We start from the raw sequence: 20,182 nt of genomic DNA on the forward strand, positions 1-20,182 counted from the left end.
GCATTTCCAGTTATTGAGTAAACAGGACACTGGTGAATGAGAATTTTTTAGGGAAAATTCCTGACATGTGGACACCTGTAAGGTCCTTCTCTAAGGCCCTTGGCTTAAGCATGGATAAATGTATCCTCTATTAGCACAGCTATTTAAACTATTTCATTGTCTCCTGAGAGATGTTGTTTAAGGTGTTTCCTACCTGCTAAAACTTGGGATGCTGGGGGACTGAGAGCTAACTTGAATCTGGATTGGATCTGGGACAGAAGTTTAATAAACCATTTTAACCTAAATCAGTAAAGTCTGGTGCAACATCCATCCACGTTTATCTTAAATCAGTTTTGGCCATTTTGAAAGCAGTTTATGTGTACCTGAACTTCTGTTGTGTTACAGATTTGAACTGGTTTCCAATCACTAATATCAGGTTAACGTGTACTTTCCTACTTAGGAGTGTGTGAAGTGGGCCATATTCAATTCGGATTCAGATTCAGCCTGAATCAAGGACAGTGATTTGATTTGTTGATTCGGATGGACTTTTAAGGAACAACTTCAAATCCACATCATAATGTGAATGATATCAAAACAAGGCCCATATCCCAATTACTTTTGATGAGAAAATATCTTTCTGTCCATTATGTGACCCAAGATTCTTCTAAGGGCTCCTTTAACTTCTTTGTTCCTCAGGCTGTATATCATGGGGTTCAACATGGGGGTGATGGACGTGTACATCAGAGCCAGGACTTTGTTACCATCAGATAAGTTAAAGGACTTGGGTCTTAAATAGATTCGGCTGCTGCTCCCATAATACAGCATAACCACCATGATGTGTGAAGAACAAGTGGAGAAGGTCTTGAGTTTACCCTCAGCAGATGTCATCTTCAAGATAGTGGAGATAATATGAACGTAGGACACAAGGATGAGACAAAATGGGGTAAAGATGACCAAAATAGTAGCTGTCAGCAGCTGCATTTCATACAAAGAGGTATTGATACAAGAAAGCTTAATCAATGGGGGGATGTCACAGAAGAAATAATTAATCCTGTTGGACCCACAGAAAGGTAAGGTGAACACCCAAGCTGTCTGCACAATGGACACCAAGTTACCACTGAACCAGGAGAAAAGTGACAGTAAAAGATAAACCTTTCTGTTCATAACAGTAGAATATCTCAGCGGGTTACATATGGCCACATAGCGGTCATATGCCATGGCAGCCAGAAGGAAGCACTCAGAGGCCCCTAGGAAGAGCAGAAAGTACATTTGGGCAGCACAGCCTATGTGGGAAATGATCCTATTCTTTGATAGGAAATTCACCAGCATCTTGGGGACAGTGACTGAGGTATAACAGATATCCAGGAAGGATAAGACACGAAGAAAGTAATACATGGGAGTATCTAGGGATGGCTCCATTGTGGCAATGATGATGAGCATGTTTCCCATCAAAGTGATAATGTAAATCAGTAGAAAGGCACAGAACAGAATCACCTCCAGCTCAGGGTGGTTGGACAAACCCATTATGATGAATTCAGTCACCACTGTTGCATTCCCTTCTCTTGATTCTTCTTCATATTTAATCTGTAGGGGAGAATAAATATCCATATAACATATGGAAATGTGTCCTGCTGTGACTGGTTAGGGAGAGATGTTCAAATATAGAGATGAGATTTATGTTCCCAGTCCCATGGGAGTTGGGCCCTAATGCTCCATCCACTCTTTAAAAAACCTCTAAAGCAGCATTCAGCAATAGTTTGGATCCACAGGATAGTATAGCCCAGCTTGGGTCCAAGACAACCTGGTGTTCAGGCCTGGCTGTCACCATTGCTGCCACACCTCCCCATTTTTCCCCTCACACACTGGTAGGATCCTAAGCTAGCCCTGGAAGCTGCTAAAATGAGAAACAGGAATTCCTCATGAAGATCTTCTGTCCCCATCCTTTCTGCCCATGGGCTTCTGAACAGCAAAAAAAAAAAATCATTAGCTTCGGCCAACAGGAATTAAAATAGAAAAATTGAGTGAATGAAGAATAAATGGACTTTCTTTTGAAATCTCTATTGTTTAAAGTATTCCTCTGATTATTCCAAACTACCAGAACACTTACCCAATTTTAAACCAGATTCCTGTGGTTAGAGCCTCATCTTTATGCATCTATGTGGCACTTCACAGATGCAAATTCTGGTGCACATGCAGTTTTGAGGTATGACGGCGATATGACCAAGGCATTTTACTATGGCTCCAAAGGTGTATGTTCAACTGCTGCTGTAGACTCATACCAAAGGTTGCCCCTACTTGGCCCAGCTGTAAATGGGTATTTGGGCTGGGAAGTTCAAGGAAGCTAGACGTGTTGTTGGCCCCACAACCTCATTGCATACTATTAACTATAGAAATTGATGCACCTTAGCTGCACTCAGCTCTTAAACTTAGGTGAACATTTGACTTGATTTACTACAGCTTTTAGAGTCTCCTTCCATCTGTGGTAAAAAGGAAAAGGAAGTTCCTCCTGCTTTTTACCTTAGAAGCTTGACGACCTGCCTAGGGAGTGGGCAACATAAGTTCTAAGATTCCCTGACCCAGAGAGGGTTTCAATCTCCATCTCCTGCACACCCTGGGAACTCTTGGGAAAGCCCCCAGAGCACCTGCCCAGGAATTTTGGAGTGCGTGTCTCAGTAAATGGGGAAAATCTGGGGTTTCCAGATCTCTGTGCCACTTCATGCTCACTACAGGTAGTGCAGGACTTAGTGCAGGTCTCAATGTGAAAGCTAGGGGTGCCAGGAATTCCCTGACTCCTGCCATGCCCCAGGCCTCCTTGCCAGAACCAGCACTAACATGTTCTTCACTGGGAGAGACAAGTCATCACAGGTCCCAACAAGCAGATGTGGGGCAATGAGGGAGGTGAGGATTCTCCCAGCAAGGGGAACATGTCATCCCTTGTCCCACTTTGGGCCCCTGTGCAATGCAGGACAAGGGAGGATGTGTATTTCGCCCAATGAAGTGGTAAGAAATGTCCCCCACAACTGACCTCTTTCAGTGTGGCAATGTTTGTTTCTACTGTTACAGGCACAATTGCTCTGGATCTCCCTACCCAGTTCCAGTTCAGTTTCTCTTAGATGATGGACTTTAGTATCCATTTTGCCATATAGTCTAGATGGGAATGCTATGTCCATCCGCAGACTGGATCAGGCTAGCGAACTGGATCTGGACCATGGGGCCAATACATTAGGGGCCTGACCTGGCCACAGGGGAGTGTGCAGACTGACCCCAATCCAGCCTCATCTGACTGCCCAGATCTGGCCCCAGTTTAGATGCATGGGATGAAGGCATAGGCAGCACATCCCTGATCTGGGCATGTGTGGGAAGGACAGGCATGAAGAATCCGGCCTTGATCCTGATGCATGGGGAAGGGGGAGGGGGAAATGTCCACTGCTTCCCGCTGTCAAATTTTCCAACCCATGAGGATCCCCACAGGCTAGATGGCATGGCTCTGGGGGCTAAATTTGGCCTAGAGACCAGGAATTGAGTCCCCCAATCTACACTATCCTGACTGGCCTCATCTGCACTATTTAAAAATCTAATTTTTGGTAACATGTAAAGAATGAGTTAACTGAAAAATACTCTGACCCTACAGATGCTTTGGGGAGGTCACCCTGGAGAAGCTACTTTGAAGAAGACAGATTTATACAAGAATAAGCATTCACTTCCAGCTCTAACATGATCAATACAGAATTTTCCTTCCTGCCAGAAGATTACCAAAGAATAATATGGGTTTATATAAAAAACAAAATATTCTTTCTACAAGACAATTTAAAGGAAAATAGTACACTGCTGGGCAATGGAGTCAGGCAAGGTGCCTGATCTTCACGTCTTGAACTTCCCCATCTTTACAGTGGATGATAATTGTAATCTCTCTTTCTCTGACTCTGAGGCAATATTCACTATTCTGTCTAATACTATTTGAGATCTAAACATGGAACCATTTAAACAAGCCCTTTGGAGCAGTTTTCCTTTAGAAAGTAATGATTGAATACAATCAATTCTGTTAGCAGCCAAGTCCTAATGACATCAACATTTTCTAAAGAAAAGCACTGAAACATCTTTTGCAAATGTTTCAAAATGTTTCATCTTGATAAGGGTTACTTACCTCATCTCAACTTCACCATTTCCACTGTTGTATTTTATAGGCTTGAACAGAAAGTTATATTATGTACTGTTCATTATATTGTATATTATATATTGTTTTGCACATTACATTACATGATATTATATATTTTTATTGCAGAATACAAATTTCTGACTTTTGTCATAATTGATCATTTTGTTATCGCTCACTTTGTGAAAAAATCCAAGATATCAATATTTCAGCTCATACAAAAACAATTTAGGGGGCACCAAAACCCTAATTTCTATTATCATGATACTAACGGTAGCAGTGGCAACAGTAGCAACAATCGCAGCACATTGAGCCATTCCAAGGTGAATTTACTGAGTAGCACCTTTTTTTTTCCCCAGCAATTCCAAAATGTTAAGAAGACTAATTAGAGATCAATGTCCCATTCCCTGTGACTATGTCACAATCTGTCCCCTACCATGCATATAGCACCTTCAACTGAGGCTCTCAGAATTAGAGCTAGGTAGAAAATGTCATCCTGTCCCAGTGATTTCATCCTATTCTGAACTGGTATGAAAATAAGACTTTTCAAAGGTTTCTTTTTCCCTTAAAAAAAACCAGGAGGAGTAGGGTAGGGACAGAGGAAGCTAAAAATTGCTAATAACCTGATGGAAAGGTTATTCAGCTAGGCTGAGGGAAGCCAAGATTCAAATTGTTATTCCCTCCAAAAACTGTTAAATAAAGCCAAGATGAGGAAGAACAGAGCTATTTTATGTTGTTCTAAATCAGGGAAGTTAGGATAAATGCACCATGATCAGTGTCAGTGCTTGGTTCTTTTAGGCTGCGTCTGTAGTTTTGACCACGGATTCCATCCCAGGACCAAATAACATTCCCTGACAAACGTTCCAATAAAACTTTAATAGAAATTGTTTTTTTAGCAAAAGGACATTTCATAATTAAAAAAATAAGGATCCCAAGCAGGTCTATTGAAGAAAACTAGTAACATCATTTGAACCAGCCTCCCCACCTCCTGCTGACATAGATAATTATTTGTTCCACTTCAGTAGGAAAACTAAGTCACAGGGAGATGATAAGTGACTATCTTTCTAGGTACTGTATTGTGAAAGACATATGAGTAGATTCCAGTTCTTTTGCCTGATTCAGTTCTACCATCAGATTCACTATCTCTTTGAATATATTCCATACTCTCCAAAAGGAGGTATACAACCAATCCAACAACAAAGCTGCGTGCAGTGAGGGACAGACAGACACACATGCACACACACACCTTCTCATACAAACCCAGATGCCTTGCTATAAATTTAGTTTTGATTATGCAGTTTTCAAGATGTTACATTTCTCACAACAGTAACCAAAGGCTGTATGAAAACAGAGAGACTCAAGGACCACAGCTGAAAAAGCACCAGAAACAATAATATTAAAAAAAAATCACTTAAGTCTTGTGGATATTACCTAGCAAAATCTGCTCATGAGCACATCTTCACATATGCATATTTGTATTACTCAGCTACAGATAAAGGGGTAATAAAGCATATGAGAACCCATCAGGTTACATTAGGTAACCCTAAAACTATGAAGTAATAAAACATGGTATTTATGAAGCAATATTAAAATGCATTTGGTAATGAATTTGGTAAAATGCATTTGGTAATGCATTCACGGTCCAAGATCTCTGGATATCACTGTTTGCTTAACTAGAGTATTTTAAAAAAAACACAAAGATTTTTCCTCATTAGTTTTAATGTTGGATAAATACTTTTCAAAAGACAGGATGCAACTTGATACAAACAACTATCTGGAAAAATATCAGTTAGAAGATATTCAGTGTGATCACTGAAGCTGCTGGAGAGGGGTCTATCCAAGTCTGACTTAATTAAAGTTTATATTCAGATTTTTGTTGTTCCTTTGACACATTATTTGTCATTGTTCTTGTAGTTATTATTGCTGTCGCACCTAGGATCCCAAGTCATTGACCATCAGGCTCACTACAGTACCAATCCAAAATAAAGAGAGCAGGCAGCTTCAAGGTACTTAAGAACCCAGTTGGTCTTTATACAATCCTTACATTCTGTATGATTTTACAGCTGTTTGTGGACACTGGGAGTGACAGCAACTTACTAAAATCAACATCTATTTATTTAAAATGCCAGATACTAATGGGAAGATCCTCAACCGGTCAATATTATCTGACATTTTACAAAAGCTGAGAAATCCACCTTTTGTTTCTATGATAAAATCATTTGGATCAAGTACAGCATAACCTGAGGTGTATTTTCGGTCTAGGCAAACATGAGTGCTAACTGGTATTGAAGTAAATACAAAATAATAAGTTCCTACCTTCATCTCCTTCTGGTATACCATCTCCAGGAAGGTTGTGCAGATAGCAGGACTCCATCTCATTCCCTTTCCATGACCCTGGGGGCAGGAGTTTCTTCTGGCAGAAATGAACATTGCATCCTGGGACATTACAAACAAATACATCCATTTATGAAAATGTTTACAGGGCTGGGACACATGATTTATTAGGAGAGGCTGAGGGAACTGGGCCTGTTTAGTCTAGAAAAGAGAAGACTGAGGGGATTGAATAGCAGCCTTCAACTACCTGAAGGGGGGTTCAAAAGAGAACGGAACTGGGCTATTCTCAGTGGTGGCAGATGATGACAAGACAAGGAGCAATGGGCTCAAGTTGCAGTAAAGAAAGTTCAAGTTAGATATTAGGAAGAATTTTCTCACTAGGAGGGTAATAAAACACTTGAATAAGTTACCCAGAGAGATGGTGGAAGCTCAATCCTTGGAAGTTTTCAAAACCCAACTAGACAAAGGTTTGACTGGGATGATCTAGTTAGGGATGGTCCTGCTTTGAGCCAGGGGTCGAACTAGATGACCTGCTGAGGTCCCTTCTGACACTAACTTTTTATGATTCTATGAAACAACATTGTAATCTTGATTGTCAAACTCAAGAGAATCATATTCACTTTAGTCTAAAAACCACCTTACACAAGTTTCACCTTTACAGATACACTAGGGATCATTTAGACTAAACCACAGGTGATCACTGGTGCCTTAGCAGCCACAGCATGCAATGGGGCTATACTGAGACTAATAAAGACGGTGAATCAGTAGAAGCTTGGTCCAACGCATACCAGCTGAGCTTGATCCATGACCCAAAGCTACTAAAGCATTCAGTAGTGACCACTGAAAACAAGGCTACAACCCAAACCTTATATTCACCAGCAACACCATCGCTGGGCTAAGTAATGGTATGAACTAGCCCTTTTTCCACAAACACCATCACTACAGGTGAGGAGCTCCTGTTAGCCATGACAGATGCTGATTGGGCAGATGCTGATTGGGCCAACTCTCCCCTCCCTGTAGGTGCAGCCCAGCCCGGCTCCACAGACCCCTGCCAGCCTGTACCCCGCTTTGGGCCCCACTGGTGTTGGCCCTGGGACATTGGTCCCAAGATGGTTACCAGGGGGTGGGGCACCTGTTAAGTGGCAGGGCTACCCATGTGGCCCTCGACAACCAAAACTGGGTAAGCGGCCCTCCGCCCAAAACAATTGCCCGCCCCTGAGCTAGAGGCAGAAAGAACTTCTTCAGCATTTACTTCAATTTCAGCTAGCACGCATGTTTGCATTGACTGCTCAGGAATTGTTGGGATTGACCCAAATCATGTTATTATGGTAATTAGAGTTGTATTTTCAGTTGAGGTAAATTGTCACAGAGAATTTTTACCACCCAAGCTGTGTTCCTTAGTTTCTTGTCTTGCATTTCTAGTGATATTTCTACCTACAATTAAATAGGTGTTGATTCAGGTAAGTTACTGACACCCCCAGAACGCACATACAATATAACCTTTTTACAAAATGTAAAGATTGTGTAGAGATCTAACTAGCCTTTAAGCTTTTTTGAAGTTGGTGTTGTGTTTTCATTGTATTGTTCCTAGCAAAATGTTCCATGTGTGGGGATTCTTGGTGTTGCTGTCATCATCATGAGGGTGCAAGGACAATGAAAATCTGAATATGCAGGTCTAATTAAATCAGGCAGGAATCATCTGAATCTGGAAATCTCGACCTGATAAGCCAGGGGTTTTTTTAACTTTATTGAACACAAACATTAGAGTACTTCTAGACAGTACTTCTATTTTTAATGTCCCATCTAGCAAAATAAGCTGTTATATCCAGAGATATTGAACGCTGAATTATATCATTGTCAATGTAGTATTAGAGTGATATTGTGGCTGTAATGGTCCAGAAATGATTCAAGAGGAAAGCATTTCTTAAGATTTATCTTTTTCTGGACCCTTTATCTTTTCTCAGTGGTGGTAAATGGCAGAACAAGGAACAAGACTCAAGTTGCAGCAAGAGAAGTTTAGGTTGCATATTAGGAAAATCTCTCTCACTAGGAGGGTGGTGAAGCACTGGAAGAGGTTACCGGGAGAGGTGGTAGAATCTCCATCCTTGAAGGTTTTTAAGGTCTGGCTCGAGAAAGCCCTGACTGGAATGATCTACTGGGGGATGGTCCTGCTTTGCACAGGGGGTTGGACTAGATGTGACCTCCTGAAGTCCCTTGCAACCCTCATTTTCTATGATTCTATGACCAACTATGTAGTTGGGATAAAGTTAAAGAAGCTTTCTAATGTCTTGCATTCAAAAACCTTGTCTAACTTTATCTCAATTGCATAATTGTCCAATAAAAGAGACCACCCTAAGAAATTCTTGCCTCTTGTACCATTGTCAATTGAATTTTAATATCGCTTCTAAAATCATAGATTCTAAGCTTCCTTATTTTATCATTTTAGAGCTGCCTGGCAACCTGACCAATTATGTTCACTTTATCATAGTTTTAGCTTGACTGTAACTTTGCAAACATACCCAATAATGAGAGCTCTCATGGGAATACAGTTTGCTCAAACATATTCATAGGCAAAAAGTGATCCCTGGTAGAAGTTATCACTGCTGAAAGCTGTGCTGTCCTGGCTGCAGTCTCTGCATCTCTTTGTTTTCATGCAGCCCCTGGTAGTTTTGAAAACATGGTGTCTTGAGAACCTAGCAAACAGACTGGATTAATAAGCATGGGAGGTGGATTAATAACAGAAGCTATCTGCCTGCCTTTATATTGTATACTGTGCTTATTTCTGTCGTCTGGTGAGTCATATATTCTGTTATCTGCAAAACTGTGTACTTTCTTTGGAGTAGAGAAGGATAGAGGTAGTGATCCCTGTTTGTCTGAAGTCAGGCAGAAGGCAGGATAGATTTGCACCTTATAGAGTAAATGAATCAGAGAGTATACAGTGTATGTTCAAGGAGATTTGGGATCTGGAGCAGCCAGATACAGAATCAGGGCCCTGCTTTTGAGGACTTGAATACTGGCATCCCTTATTTCACTGAAATGCCTACTAACTTATTGCCTATCCTGTAGCAGGGGTCTAACAATCTCTGCTTTTGAACTGTTCCCCTTAGTTTCAATAATTAAGTCTTCATTCATTCAGAATCTTAAATCTGGGGTTTCCACATCCTAGTGACTGAGCTAAAAAGATATCCCCTTTTCCGGTGCAGAGAAGAACCTCCCCAAAAGACGAGCCTGTGATGTTGAGATAGAGAGAGATTTGACAACTCAACTGTACCTGATAGGTGGGAAATAGGCACCCTCTCCACTAAGTTATTAGCTATTTTGTCTTCCCTATCTTCCTTGCCTTTTTTCCCCAAGAAAAAAAAAGAAAACTTAGAAAAGCTCTGGTATCATTCCAAGTTAGAGTGAGAAATGTTTGAAACGTCAAACAGTTTTATGAGACAGGAAAGCAGAAGTGTTCCTGTCTCTAGGTCCTTAGATATAATGTACATTTATTAATGTTAGGAGCTACTGAGACAGAGTTAGACTGAACGGGATCTTTTTTCCCCATACTGAGTCTTCATGATATTTCTCTGGAATGATAGGGTTCCTCACTCAGATGGGCATAGAAGGGTTCAAAGCACTGGCTACTGTAATTATCATCATCACTACAAACACAAATACGAAAAATGTCTTCTACTTTGTTAAAAAGCAGCATTTCTGTCCTATAGGAAATTCTGAGGTTTCAAGGTTTGGTTTCATATGAAATAATGCCAAAATGTAAAAATCTTGGATTTTTTCACAAAATATAGTACTTCAGAATGTTTCATTAGGACAAAGTCAAAACATCCCATTTTCATGTTATCATTTCTAGAAAACCATAGCTATGCAATAGGTATGTGGGGTGTTTTTATTCTGTTCTAATAAACATAACAGTTCAAACAATAAAATAAAAATAAAATAACCAACCTTGTCAATATTAAAAATGCTATCATTTTTGAAAGAAAAAGCTTTACTAATCTCAAAAAATGTTCCATCTCTTCCTTTTAACATCTCCCTATCTCTCTATACATACGTCTCCAATCTTTTACAGTCATGCATTTCTCTATTCAGTTCTCTGAACATTTTTTTATAATTTAGTTCTTTTTTCTAATCCCTTTCCTTAGCAAAAGAACTCATAGTTTCCCCTCTATCTCATATATTCCTTCTAATTCATGAAAACCTGCATGATTCATATTATATGTACCCATTAACTTTTCCATAATTTTCCTGCAGTTCCATAATATTCTGTATAAGATTTCTAATCAGTTAACATTGCCTCACAACCCCATGAAACAGAAAGTAACAATGATCTTTCAGTTTTTATACACTGGCTACCCAGTGTGTGAAGAGAGATAGTAACTTGCTCATCCTGCCTGCTTATTCATTGCCTGCCAGTGCATTATGGTATTTTAAACAACATACATGCAGTTTACCATTCCACTTGTTATGCAGAAAAGAAAGCTGAGGGGGGTGGAGGGGTGGAAGGTTATACTAACCTATTAATCTTTAACGTTCACCTATGTTTGACTCTCATTTGAGATCTACTAGCAAATGTTCATTTGGTGCAAATTAGAATAGCTCAGTTTCAAGACAGTGGGATGATCTACCTATATAGTCACAACACTTTGTAATTCGCCTTGTTGGGGGAATAAGGAAGGTATCAACAGTTTAAAGGATTTGAAAGAATGTATAATTTAAAAAGATATCCTGGTTCCAGGTGACATCCACATACAGGTAAGGAGACATTACAATGCTGTGGCAATATTACCTATATTTGTTTCACCCTCCTTCTTCCACACCTCAGTTGACTCTTTGCTGAAGTATAGGCCATACTTTTGTATTTGAAGGGCTTTCAAGAAAACATTGCATAGATTTCAGTCTTAAAGCTAGTTATATGTAATACCCAGCAAAATGGGTGTTACTAGCAGCCAGACCTCTTTCACAGAGAGGATCACAATGTTTCTTACTGAAATAAATAGGCAAGGCACACATGCAGCCGTATGAAAAGTAAGAAGCATTACCAATATTCTATGTAATACTATGAGTTTCTTTTAAAGAAAAATATAAATAAAGATACTCATGTTCCCCATTTAGTGTTCCCCCCTTTATTGCTTTTATTTCACAGAATCATAGAAAATTAGGTCATCTAGTCCAACCCCCTACTCAAAGCAGGGCCATCCCCAGATAGATCATCCAAGCCAAGTCTTTGTCTAGCTGGGTCTTAAATCCTCCAAGGATGGAGATTCCACCATCTCTCTGGGTAACCTGTTCTAGTGCTTTACTACCCTCCTAGTGAGAAAGTTTTTTCCTAATATCCAACCTAAATGTCCCTTACTGCAATTTGAGACCATTGCTTCTTGTTCTGTCATCTGCCACCACTGAGAACAGTCTGACTTCACCCTCTTTGGATCTACCATTCAGATAGTTGAAGCCTGTTATTAAATCTCCCCCTCAATCTTCTTTTCTAAAGACTAAATGAGACCAGTTCCCTCACCCTATCTTTATAAGTCATGTGCCCCAGCCCCCAAACCATTTTCTTTGCCCTCTGCAGGACTCTCTCCAACTTGTCCACATCCTTTCTATAGTGTGTGTGTGTTGGGGGGAGGGGGAGGGTAAAATTGGGCACAGGACTCCAGATGTGGCTTCACCAGTGCCAAATAGAGGAGAATAATTCTTCTTGATCTGCTGGCAATGCTCCTACTATGCTATACTGTTTATATCAAAGCTTAAGGTTCAGTCTACCATTTTCATCTCAACACAGGCACAAATTGTGAACACACATCTAAACATATTCCCCTCTGGTTTTCAGTCATAGATTTCTCAGGCCAGATAGCATGGCCAGAAAACAGTATGTCTCCTGGACTCATTTAAGCCTGAGTATTTTGGCCCTTTCCAAACAGTCCAGTGTTTCCAGATCAAGCAATTCATTCTGGGTTTGAGTTTAGGAGTTGATTTGTCTCTTATTTGGTGGAGAAGCAGAAAGGTGCAACATGTATTTAAAGTGGCACAGTTGAAGCATCAGTATATAATAATATATATTATTTGGCTCTGCCACTCTGTGAGGCAAGATCAGATCTGCGTAAGACCAGATCTCCCTCCAACAGAGAGAAATGAGTATAAAGCAGGGAGCTAACAGGTTATTGTTAATTCCATGATTTACACAGTATTTAGAGGTGACACTCACTTTCTTCCCAGCTCTTCCTTTAGGTCAATAAAAAACTATGAGATAGGACAGACATTACCATTATGCAGAGTTTCCCTAGCTGGTAATGTTCTTAGTCAGCAATAGCATATTACCTATATCTTCATTCTTGTTTTCCAGAAAAATGCTTTAACCACCAGGCTACCAGTAAGGCATTATCCAAGCCACTCTCTAAGAGCCCCTTGAAGCTGGCCCACCAAGGAGCCACGTGAGGGAAACAGGTAAGGCCAGGAGAAAGAAAACAAGCAACTCAGTGGCCATATGCTTTAGTGAGGCAGAAACTGCCCTGAACTGGACAGAGCCTTGGGTTTGAGCCTGAGTCCCTGTTCCCGAGTCAGAAACTCTTGCAGTGCTGTTTTTGTATTGAATGTTTAAGTGTGCTAGCTTCGAGAGGAGTACTGCAGAAGGCTCTGAGCAATGCCTACCCAATGGCCTGTTGGTTGGAGTGCTTTTCTAGGAAGCAGGTGATGCATATTTAAACCCCCTCTGTGTTTAAGGGAGCCTAAAACCCACCTCCCTCAGGCAAACCATTCCACCTCTTCCAGCTGTATGCAAGAAAGACAAAATAAAATCCAAAACCATGCATAAAGGCCAAGACTTACAGCTACATGGCTAAATATGTACCACTTAGGCACATAAAGTAAAATAGACTTTATTCCACTGAATATTATAAGTAAAATCCATGATTTGTCACCACTGTGTCTCCAGCTTTCTGTCAGCTAAAGAAAGTCAAATGCTGCAGTATAAAGTGTGGGGGAATCTATCTAGCTACATGTCTGTCTGTCTCTCTGTACATATATCTAAACAGCCCATGTAAACTGATCCTCTAGTCTTTTTTAAAAAAATTGGAGGGTGGGGAAGTGGACAAATGTTTCCCTTATTTAAGGGACACTTGTACAGTATGTAGACTTAGACTTGTGGTTTTCATTGGAGCCTAAGGGAGATCTGCCTTAACAGAAATTGGAAGTGGCTTTTTTGTGTGTGACAATGTTTATATTACTCTTGTCTTTTGTTTTTTTAACATTCATTTTCAGGAGGTAATCCAGCTAAACTTTAGTAGGTTTTCATCTCCTCTCTGTTCAATTTCACTGATAGATCTGATCAATTTTTTGCCAAAATCAATCCAAACCGGTTTGCAACAGAAAATTATGTTTTCACCTCCAATATACTTCTTGATGTGTTATCTGGATATGTATTCTCTCTTACAGATGGAGCAAGCAGAAGAATCAAAAATGGGAAATCTCACTAGCATAACCAGTTTTTTCCTTTTGGGTTTGTCCAACCACCCCAAGCTGGAAGTGCTTCTTTTCTGCATATTTCTAGTTATTTATATAATCAGCCTGATGGGAAATGTGCTCATCATCATTGTTACACTAGATCCATCTCTTTGCACTCCTATGTATTACTTTCTTCGTGTCTTATCTTTCCTGGATATTTGCTATACATCTGTCACTATCCCAAAGATGTTGATGAATTTCCTATCAGAGGACAAGTACATTTCCTACATGGGCTGTGCTGCCCAAATGTACTTCCTGCTCTTCCTAGGGGCCTCTGAGTGCTTCCTTCTGGCAGCTATGGCATATGACCGCTATGTTGCCATATGCAACCCACTGAGGTATTCTGCTATTATGAACAGAAAGGTTTGCCTTTCATTAACACTTCTCTCCTGGTTCAGTGGTAACATGGTGTCCCTAACACAGACAGCTTGGGTATTCACGTTGCCATTTTGTGGGTCAAATCAGATTAATTATTTCTTCTGTGATATTCCCCCACTGATTAAGCTTTCTTGCATCAACACTTCTGTGTATGAAATGCAGCTATTTACAGCTACCATACTGGTCATCTTCACCCCCTTTTCTCTCATCCTCATGTCCTACATCTGTATCATCTCCACCATCCTGAAGATGCCATCAGCAGATGGCAGATATAAAACCTTCTCCACCTGCTCCTCACATCTCATGGTGGTGACATTATACTATGGGAGTGGAAGTCTGATTTATTTAAGACCTAAGTCCACTAACTCTCCAGACACCAGCAAACTCCTGGCTCTAATATACACAACCATTACTCCCATGTTGAATCCCATGATCTACAGCCTGAGGAATAAAGAGGTAAAAGGGGCCTTAAGGCGAATCTTGGGTGATAGGATGATCAAAAAAACTTTCTGTCATGAAAAAAATGTGTATATTGGTCTTGTTCTGACATGGGTTACACAACTATGCAGATTATGACTACTGTCTTTGAAATCATGCATTGGTGTCCAAAGATCGCAAACCTAAACTATAAAAATATAGTCTTTCTCTCCTCGCCTCCAGCAAATGATTCATGTTCAAATTAAAAATATTTCAATATCAGCCAAAGAATGGGAGGGGAGAAGGATCAGCTCTGAAAGGTTTGCAATGCAGAGAAAATCTAAAATAGATAAATAAATAAATCTCAACCCTCCCATGCATTTAGTATGAATACTATTGATTTTTTTTTACGCTCTATTTAAAATCATATTGAAAACTTTGTTGAAAACATCAGTTTTGCAAAGTTTCTATATGTTCTATAATAAACTCTAATAAGATTGGCCATGCTTATATGAGTTTGCTTTCATGTCATATTTACTTCTTTGGTAAAACTGGGGTGAGTTTCAGAAAGGGGAATGTATTCTTACACATCTAAAACTACTACACCCTTACATGAATGTTTACCAAAAGATAGGGGTTTAATAATGAACTTTTGGACTATTGTAGCAAGGTGAGTTGTTGGCCTGACATTAGAAATGTAGAATCATAGAAAGTTAGGGTTTGAAGGGACTGCAAGAGGTCATCCAGTCCAACCCCCTGCTTAAAGCAGAACCATCCCTCAACTAGATCATTCCAGCCAAAGCTTTCTCTAGCCGGGTTTTGAAAACCTCCAAGGATGGAGCTTCCACCGCCTCTATGGGTAACCTGTTCCTGTGTTTAACTACCCTCCTGGTGAGAAAATTCTTTCTAATATCTAACCTCAGCTTCCCGTGCTGCAACTTGAGACCTTTGTTACATGTTCTGACATCTGCCACCACTGAGAACCAGCTCCATTATCTGTCAAACCTCTTTAGGTAGTTAAAGGCTGCTATTAAGTCCCCTCTCAGTCTCTTCTTCTCTAGACTAAATAAGCCCAGTTCTCTCAGTCTTTCCTCATAAGTAACGTCCCCCAGACACTGGACTCTCTCCAATTTGTCCACATCCTTTCTGTAGTGGGGGACCCAAAACTGGACACAGTACTCCAGATGTGGCCTCACCAGTGCAGAATAGTGGGGAAGAATCACTTCCCTTGACCTAGTGACAATACTCCTACCAATGCAGCCCAGGATGCTGTTAGCCTTCTAGGCAACAAGGTCACACTGCTGGCTCAAATTCAGCTTGTTGTTCACTGTAACCCCCAGGTCCTTTTCTGCAGAGCTGCTGCCCAGCCAGTCAGCCCCCAACTTGTACCAGTGCATGGGACTGTTCCATCCTAAGTGCAAGACTTTGCACTTGTCCTTGTTGACACTCACAAGATTTCTTTTGGCGCAATCCTCCAATTTGTCTAAGTCACTCTGAATCCTAGCCCTACTCTCCAGTGTATCTACTACTCCCTGCACCTTGGTGTCATCTGCAAACTTGCTGAGGGTGCACTCTATGCCATCTTCCAGGTCCTTGATGAAGGCATTGAACAAAACTGGCCCCAGGACTGACCTTTGGGGCACTCCACTTGATACCAGCTGCCAACTAGACATCGAACCACTGATTACTACTCTCTGAGCCTGATGCTCCTGCCAGTTTTCTATCCACCTTATGGTCCATCCATCCAGCCCATACTTTCTTAGCTTGCCTGCAAGAATGTTGTGGGAGACTTTAAGAAGGCTTGCTGAAATCAAGATAAACCACATCCACCAGTCGCCCCACATCCACAGAGCCAGTCACCTCATCATAGAAGGCAACCGGGTTGGTCAAACATGACTTGCCCTTGGTGAATCCAAGCTGATTGTTCCTAATCACACTGTTCTTCTCCAAGTGCTTTGAAATGGATTTCTTGAGGATCTTCTCCATGATTTTTCCAAGGACTGAGGTAAGGCTGACTGATCTGGAGTTCCCTGGATCCTCCATCTTCTCTTTCTTAAATATGGGCACTATGTTTGTCCTTTTCCAATCATCCAGGACCTCTCCTGGTCACCATGAGTTTTCAAAGATGATGTCCACGGCTCTGCACTCACATCAGCCAAGTCCCTCAGCAACCTTAGGTGCTTACCACATGGCCCAATGGACTTATACATGTCCAGGTTTTCTAAGTAGTCCCTAACCTGTTCTTTCACCACAAAGGGTTGCACACCTCTTGCCCAAACTGTACTGCTTGGTGCAGTAGTCTGGGAGCTGACCTTGCCTGTGAAGACTGGGGTGAAATAGTTTTGGCTTTGGGCTGTGCTCCAACCGGCTCCACCAGCCCCATGGAGCTCAACACAGCAGTGGGAGGCAGAGTGCAACCGTGGCTCATCCCACCTCCTGCCTGAACTCCATGGGGCTAGTGGAGCTGGTTGGAGTACAACCCAGTGACAGGAGGCCGGGAGATCCAGGGCTGCGCTCTGACCTGCTCCACCAGCCCCATGGAGCTCAGCCCAGTGGTGGGAGGCAGGGAGATCCAGGGTTGCGCTCTGCCTCCCACTGCCAGGCTGAGCTCCGTGGGGCTGGCGGAGCTGCTTGGAGCACAGCCCTGGCTCTCCCCTGCCTCCTGCCACTGGGCTGCTTCAAAACTCTAAATGTTTTAAAACTTTGAAACATTTTGAGTGCCCTCATTTCATTTTGAAGCTGTTACGAAGCTTTTTGTTTCATTTCAATTTCACTGTTTTTAGCTCAAAACGCGTTGAAACAGCTTCAAAATGAAACACTCAGCGAAATTTCACACAACCCTACTTGCTAGTCTTCCTGTACATTGGGAGGATGTGCTCCTGCATTCTCAGTAAAGCTTCCTTAAAGTATAGCCTGCTCTTCTGGACTCCTCTCCCCTCAGACTGCCTTCCCAGGGGATCCTGCCCATGAGTTCCCTGAGTGAGTTAAAGTCTACTTTTCTGAAGTCCAGGGCCCTTACTCTGCTGCTCTCCATCTTTTTTTTCCTCAGGATCCTGAACTCAGTCACCTCATGGTCACTGCTTCTAGGGTCATGATTGTGCAAGGACTTGCCATTCATCCTGCTTGTTTCCCAGGCTCCATGCATTTGTGTACAGGCACCTGAGTTAAGTAGTTGATTGCCCCAATTTCTCAGGAAATATGAAAGCACCTCCCCTGATCCCCCTTCTTGCTTGTTCTTCCTCCAGCTCTCCCACTTCCCCACTTACCTCAGGTGTACTCTCCTTTCTTTCATAGTATTATCCCTCACCAAATTAACCAGTTGTTCTCCATTATTTTCCCATTCTATGGTTCACTTCTCAATAGAAATATGTTCTCAGGAACCTCTCAACCACATCCATAGTCTTTCAATCACCTAAAGCTCATTGGAATCAATTAAAGGATTTCCACTGATAAAGCTGAGTTTTGGAGCAGGACCTTAATTATTGAGAAAATGAACATGAGTTTTATGCATTGCATAATTTGTATTTAAAATCTCAAAATATGGCTCAATCATTGGTTAGACTTAGTGTGCTGACACTGCCTAAGGCTAAATTTAATCCAAAAGTTGCATATTGAAAATTGGCATTGGAAATTGTGTATAGCACACATATTTCATGGTTTAATTTTAACTGTGGTTGGGTTATGGTTAAGTGATATGATGTGAGTCTGTGTTGAGCAGCCACTATTTTTGCACCCCTGCTCCCCCAGCCACAAAAGCAGCACCCAGGGTTGACCCCCCCTTTCAGTTACACTACAGTATCCATGACTTAACTCTCACCCCAATATACACCTTTACATACCAGGGCAAATTCATATGTCATTCTATAACACCATCACACTCCCTTTACCCAGCAAGGACAATCCTCTAAGTGACCTGTTACATCACATATCACCCCGGTGCCCCAGGAACCACCCTAACTCACCCTGTCACCCCATCACATTCCTCTTATATGCATAGCAGTCATAATATCCCTACATGCCATACCACACCAAGATCTCTCTACAAGTCACAGAGAGTTGTCTGTGTTGTCAACCCTTTACACTTTACTAAAACCCAAAGAATCATTCATTACTTTCTCTGTCTCCCTATCACTTTTTTTTTCAGTCCACATACCATTCATAGCTCAAGCTTTTAGTCATCATACTCCTTGTACACACACACACAATCCCACTACTTACCCTGTCTCATCACACTGGAAACAATACATAACTCATTCTCTCAGTCCACGTCTGGATAGTGTCTAATGCTCTCACTCTCATACTCCCGTGTGTGTATCCAGGTAGGGGATACTGAGCTGAGGGTAGATATAAACAGGTTGAAAGGTGTGCATACACACATATAATTCATAATCATAGTTCATATATTAATATCATTTAAGTGCATTTCAGTGCCAAGAAACATAATGATATAACTAACTTTTTATTAAATCATCTTCCATCACTCAAACAAAACATAATTTCAAACACTTGAGACGTTTGATAGAACCACTACATTTCCATTCAGAATCATGTCGGGGAAAACCGAAGGATCGGGCCCCAAGGTCACGGTGGGCTGGGGTGGCAATTAGATACGGACAGGTGGGATTAGCGGCGTAGAGTCTGGAGTTAGGGACTCGGAGCGGATTGATAAAGAACAGGTGAGTTTATTTGACTTACGCTTCAGGCGTAGGCAGGAAGGTCTTCAGTTACAGTTTGGAACACAAACAAACGATTAACAACAAAGGGCTCTGTTGGCCCACGAGGTTCAGTCCGAAGACCTAGTCCCAGGGCTGGTCAACAGCTCATAAATGGGGATCACAAATAACAAAACGAACTGTAACACGGTGATGATGAACCGCGTGACGCCAGTCCACAGCAATGGACAAATCGGGTGGTCGAATACGAAAAGCCGAGGTCGGTAGCCAGAAGATGAAGCAGCAGAGACGTCAGTTGGAGGGATGAGCAGAGTCGTAGTTGGTGAAGAAAGCCGAGGTCGATGATCCAGAACCGGGTTAAACAAAGTCCAGAGGGTGATCCGAAATCGTAAGCCGTTAATCAGTTCAAAAGGTAAGTCAGGAGCCAGATGGACGTAGTCAAAACCGCAATACAACGAGCACTAAGCCACCGAGGGAGGAGATCAATAGGCCCTGAAGCCTGACTCAGAGAACAGTCCCTGCAGCAGCAGCCTCTGTCTCTAGTCCACGCGATCTCCCCCCGAGGGAGGGGCTCACAGAACTTTTATATCAATTTGGTAGCCAATCAGCGTGCTCTCCGCAGAGAAATTTCTAGTCTGATTACCTCATGTCAGGTTCTGACTGAGCATGCTCTCAGTCAGGAGCTGACACAATCTGAGCATGCCTCTGTGGGGAAAGTAGGTCAACAATGATTGACAGCTCCGCAGGTCAC

General features: G+C 41.7%; 2 protein-coding genes across 2 annotated transcripts; one reads left to right on the forward strand and one right to left on the reverse strand.

Annotated features, from left to right (window-relative positions):
* Positions 1 to 591: 591 nt before the first annotated feature.
* On the reverse strand, positions 592 to 1,557 carry LOC149862705 (olfactory receptor 10A7-like). The gene has a single exon (XM_090052285.1). The coding sequence runs from the start codon at positions 1,501 to 1,503 to the stop codon at positions 592 to 594; it is 912 nt and encodes a 303-aa protein (XP_089908411.1). The 5' UTR covers positions 1,504 to 1,557.
* A 12,337-nt stretch (positions 1,558 to 13,894) lies between these two features.
* LOC149862706 (olfactory receptor 10A7-like) lies at positions 13,895 to 19,558 on the forward strand. The gene is made up of 2 exons (XM_090054066.1): positions 13,895 to 14,825; positions 19,467 to 19,558. The coding sequence occupies exons 1-2, from the start codon at positions 13,895 to 13,897 to the stop codon at positions 19,556 to 19,558; spliced, it is 1,023 nt and encodes a 340-aa protein (XP_089910192.1).
* Positions 19,559 to 20,182: the final 624 nt, after the last annotated feature.

Source organism: Crocodylus siamensis, chromosome 6 (genome assembly GCF_052110815.1).
Source record: "Crocodylus siamensis isolate JL-2025a chromosome 6, ASM5211081v1, whole genome shotgun sequence".
NCBI lineage: Eukaryota > Metazoa > Chordata > Crocodylia > Crocodylidae > Crocodylus > Crocodylus siamensis.

What these genes read in the sequence shown, in the direction of transcription:
- LOC149862705 (XM_090052285.1), bottom strand. Translation starts at nt 1,503, where the DNA reads ATGGGTTTGTCCAACCACCCTGAGCTGGAGGTGATTCTGTTCTGTGCC.
- LOC149862706 (XM_090054066.1), top strand. Translation starts at nt 13,895, where the DNA reads ATGGAGCAAGCAGAAGAATCAAAAATGGGAAATCTCACTAGCATAACC. An exon ending in GGCCTTAAGGCGAATCTTGG is followed by an intron (nt 14,826 to 19,466) that starts GTGATAGGATGA and finishes CTTCAGGCGTAG; the next exon opens with GCAGGAAGGTCTTCAGTTAC.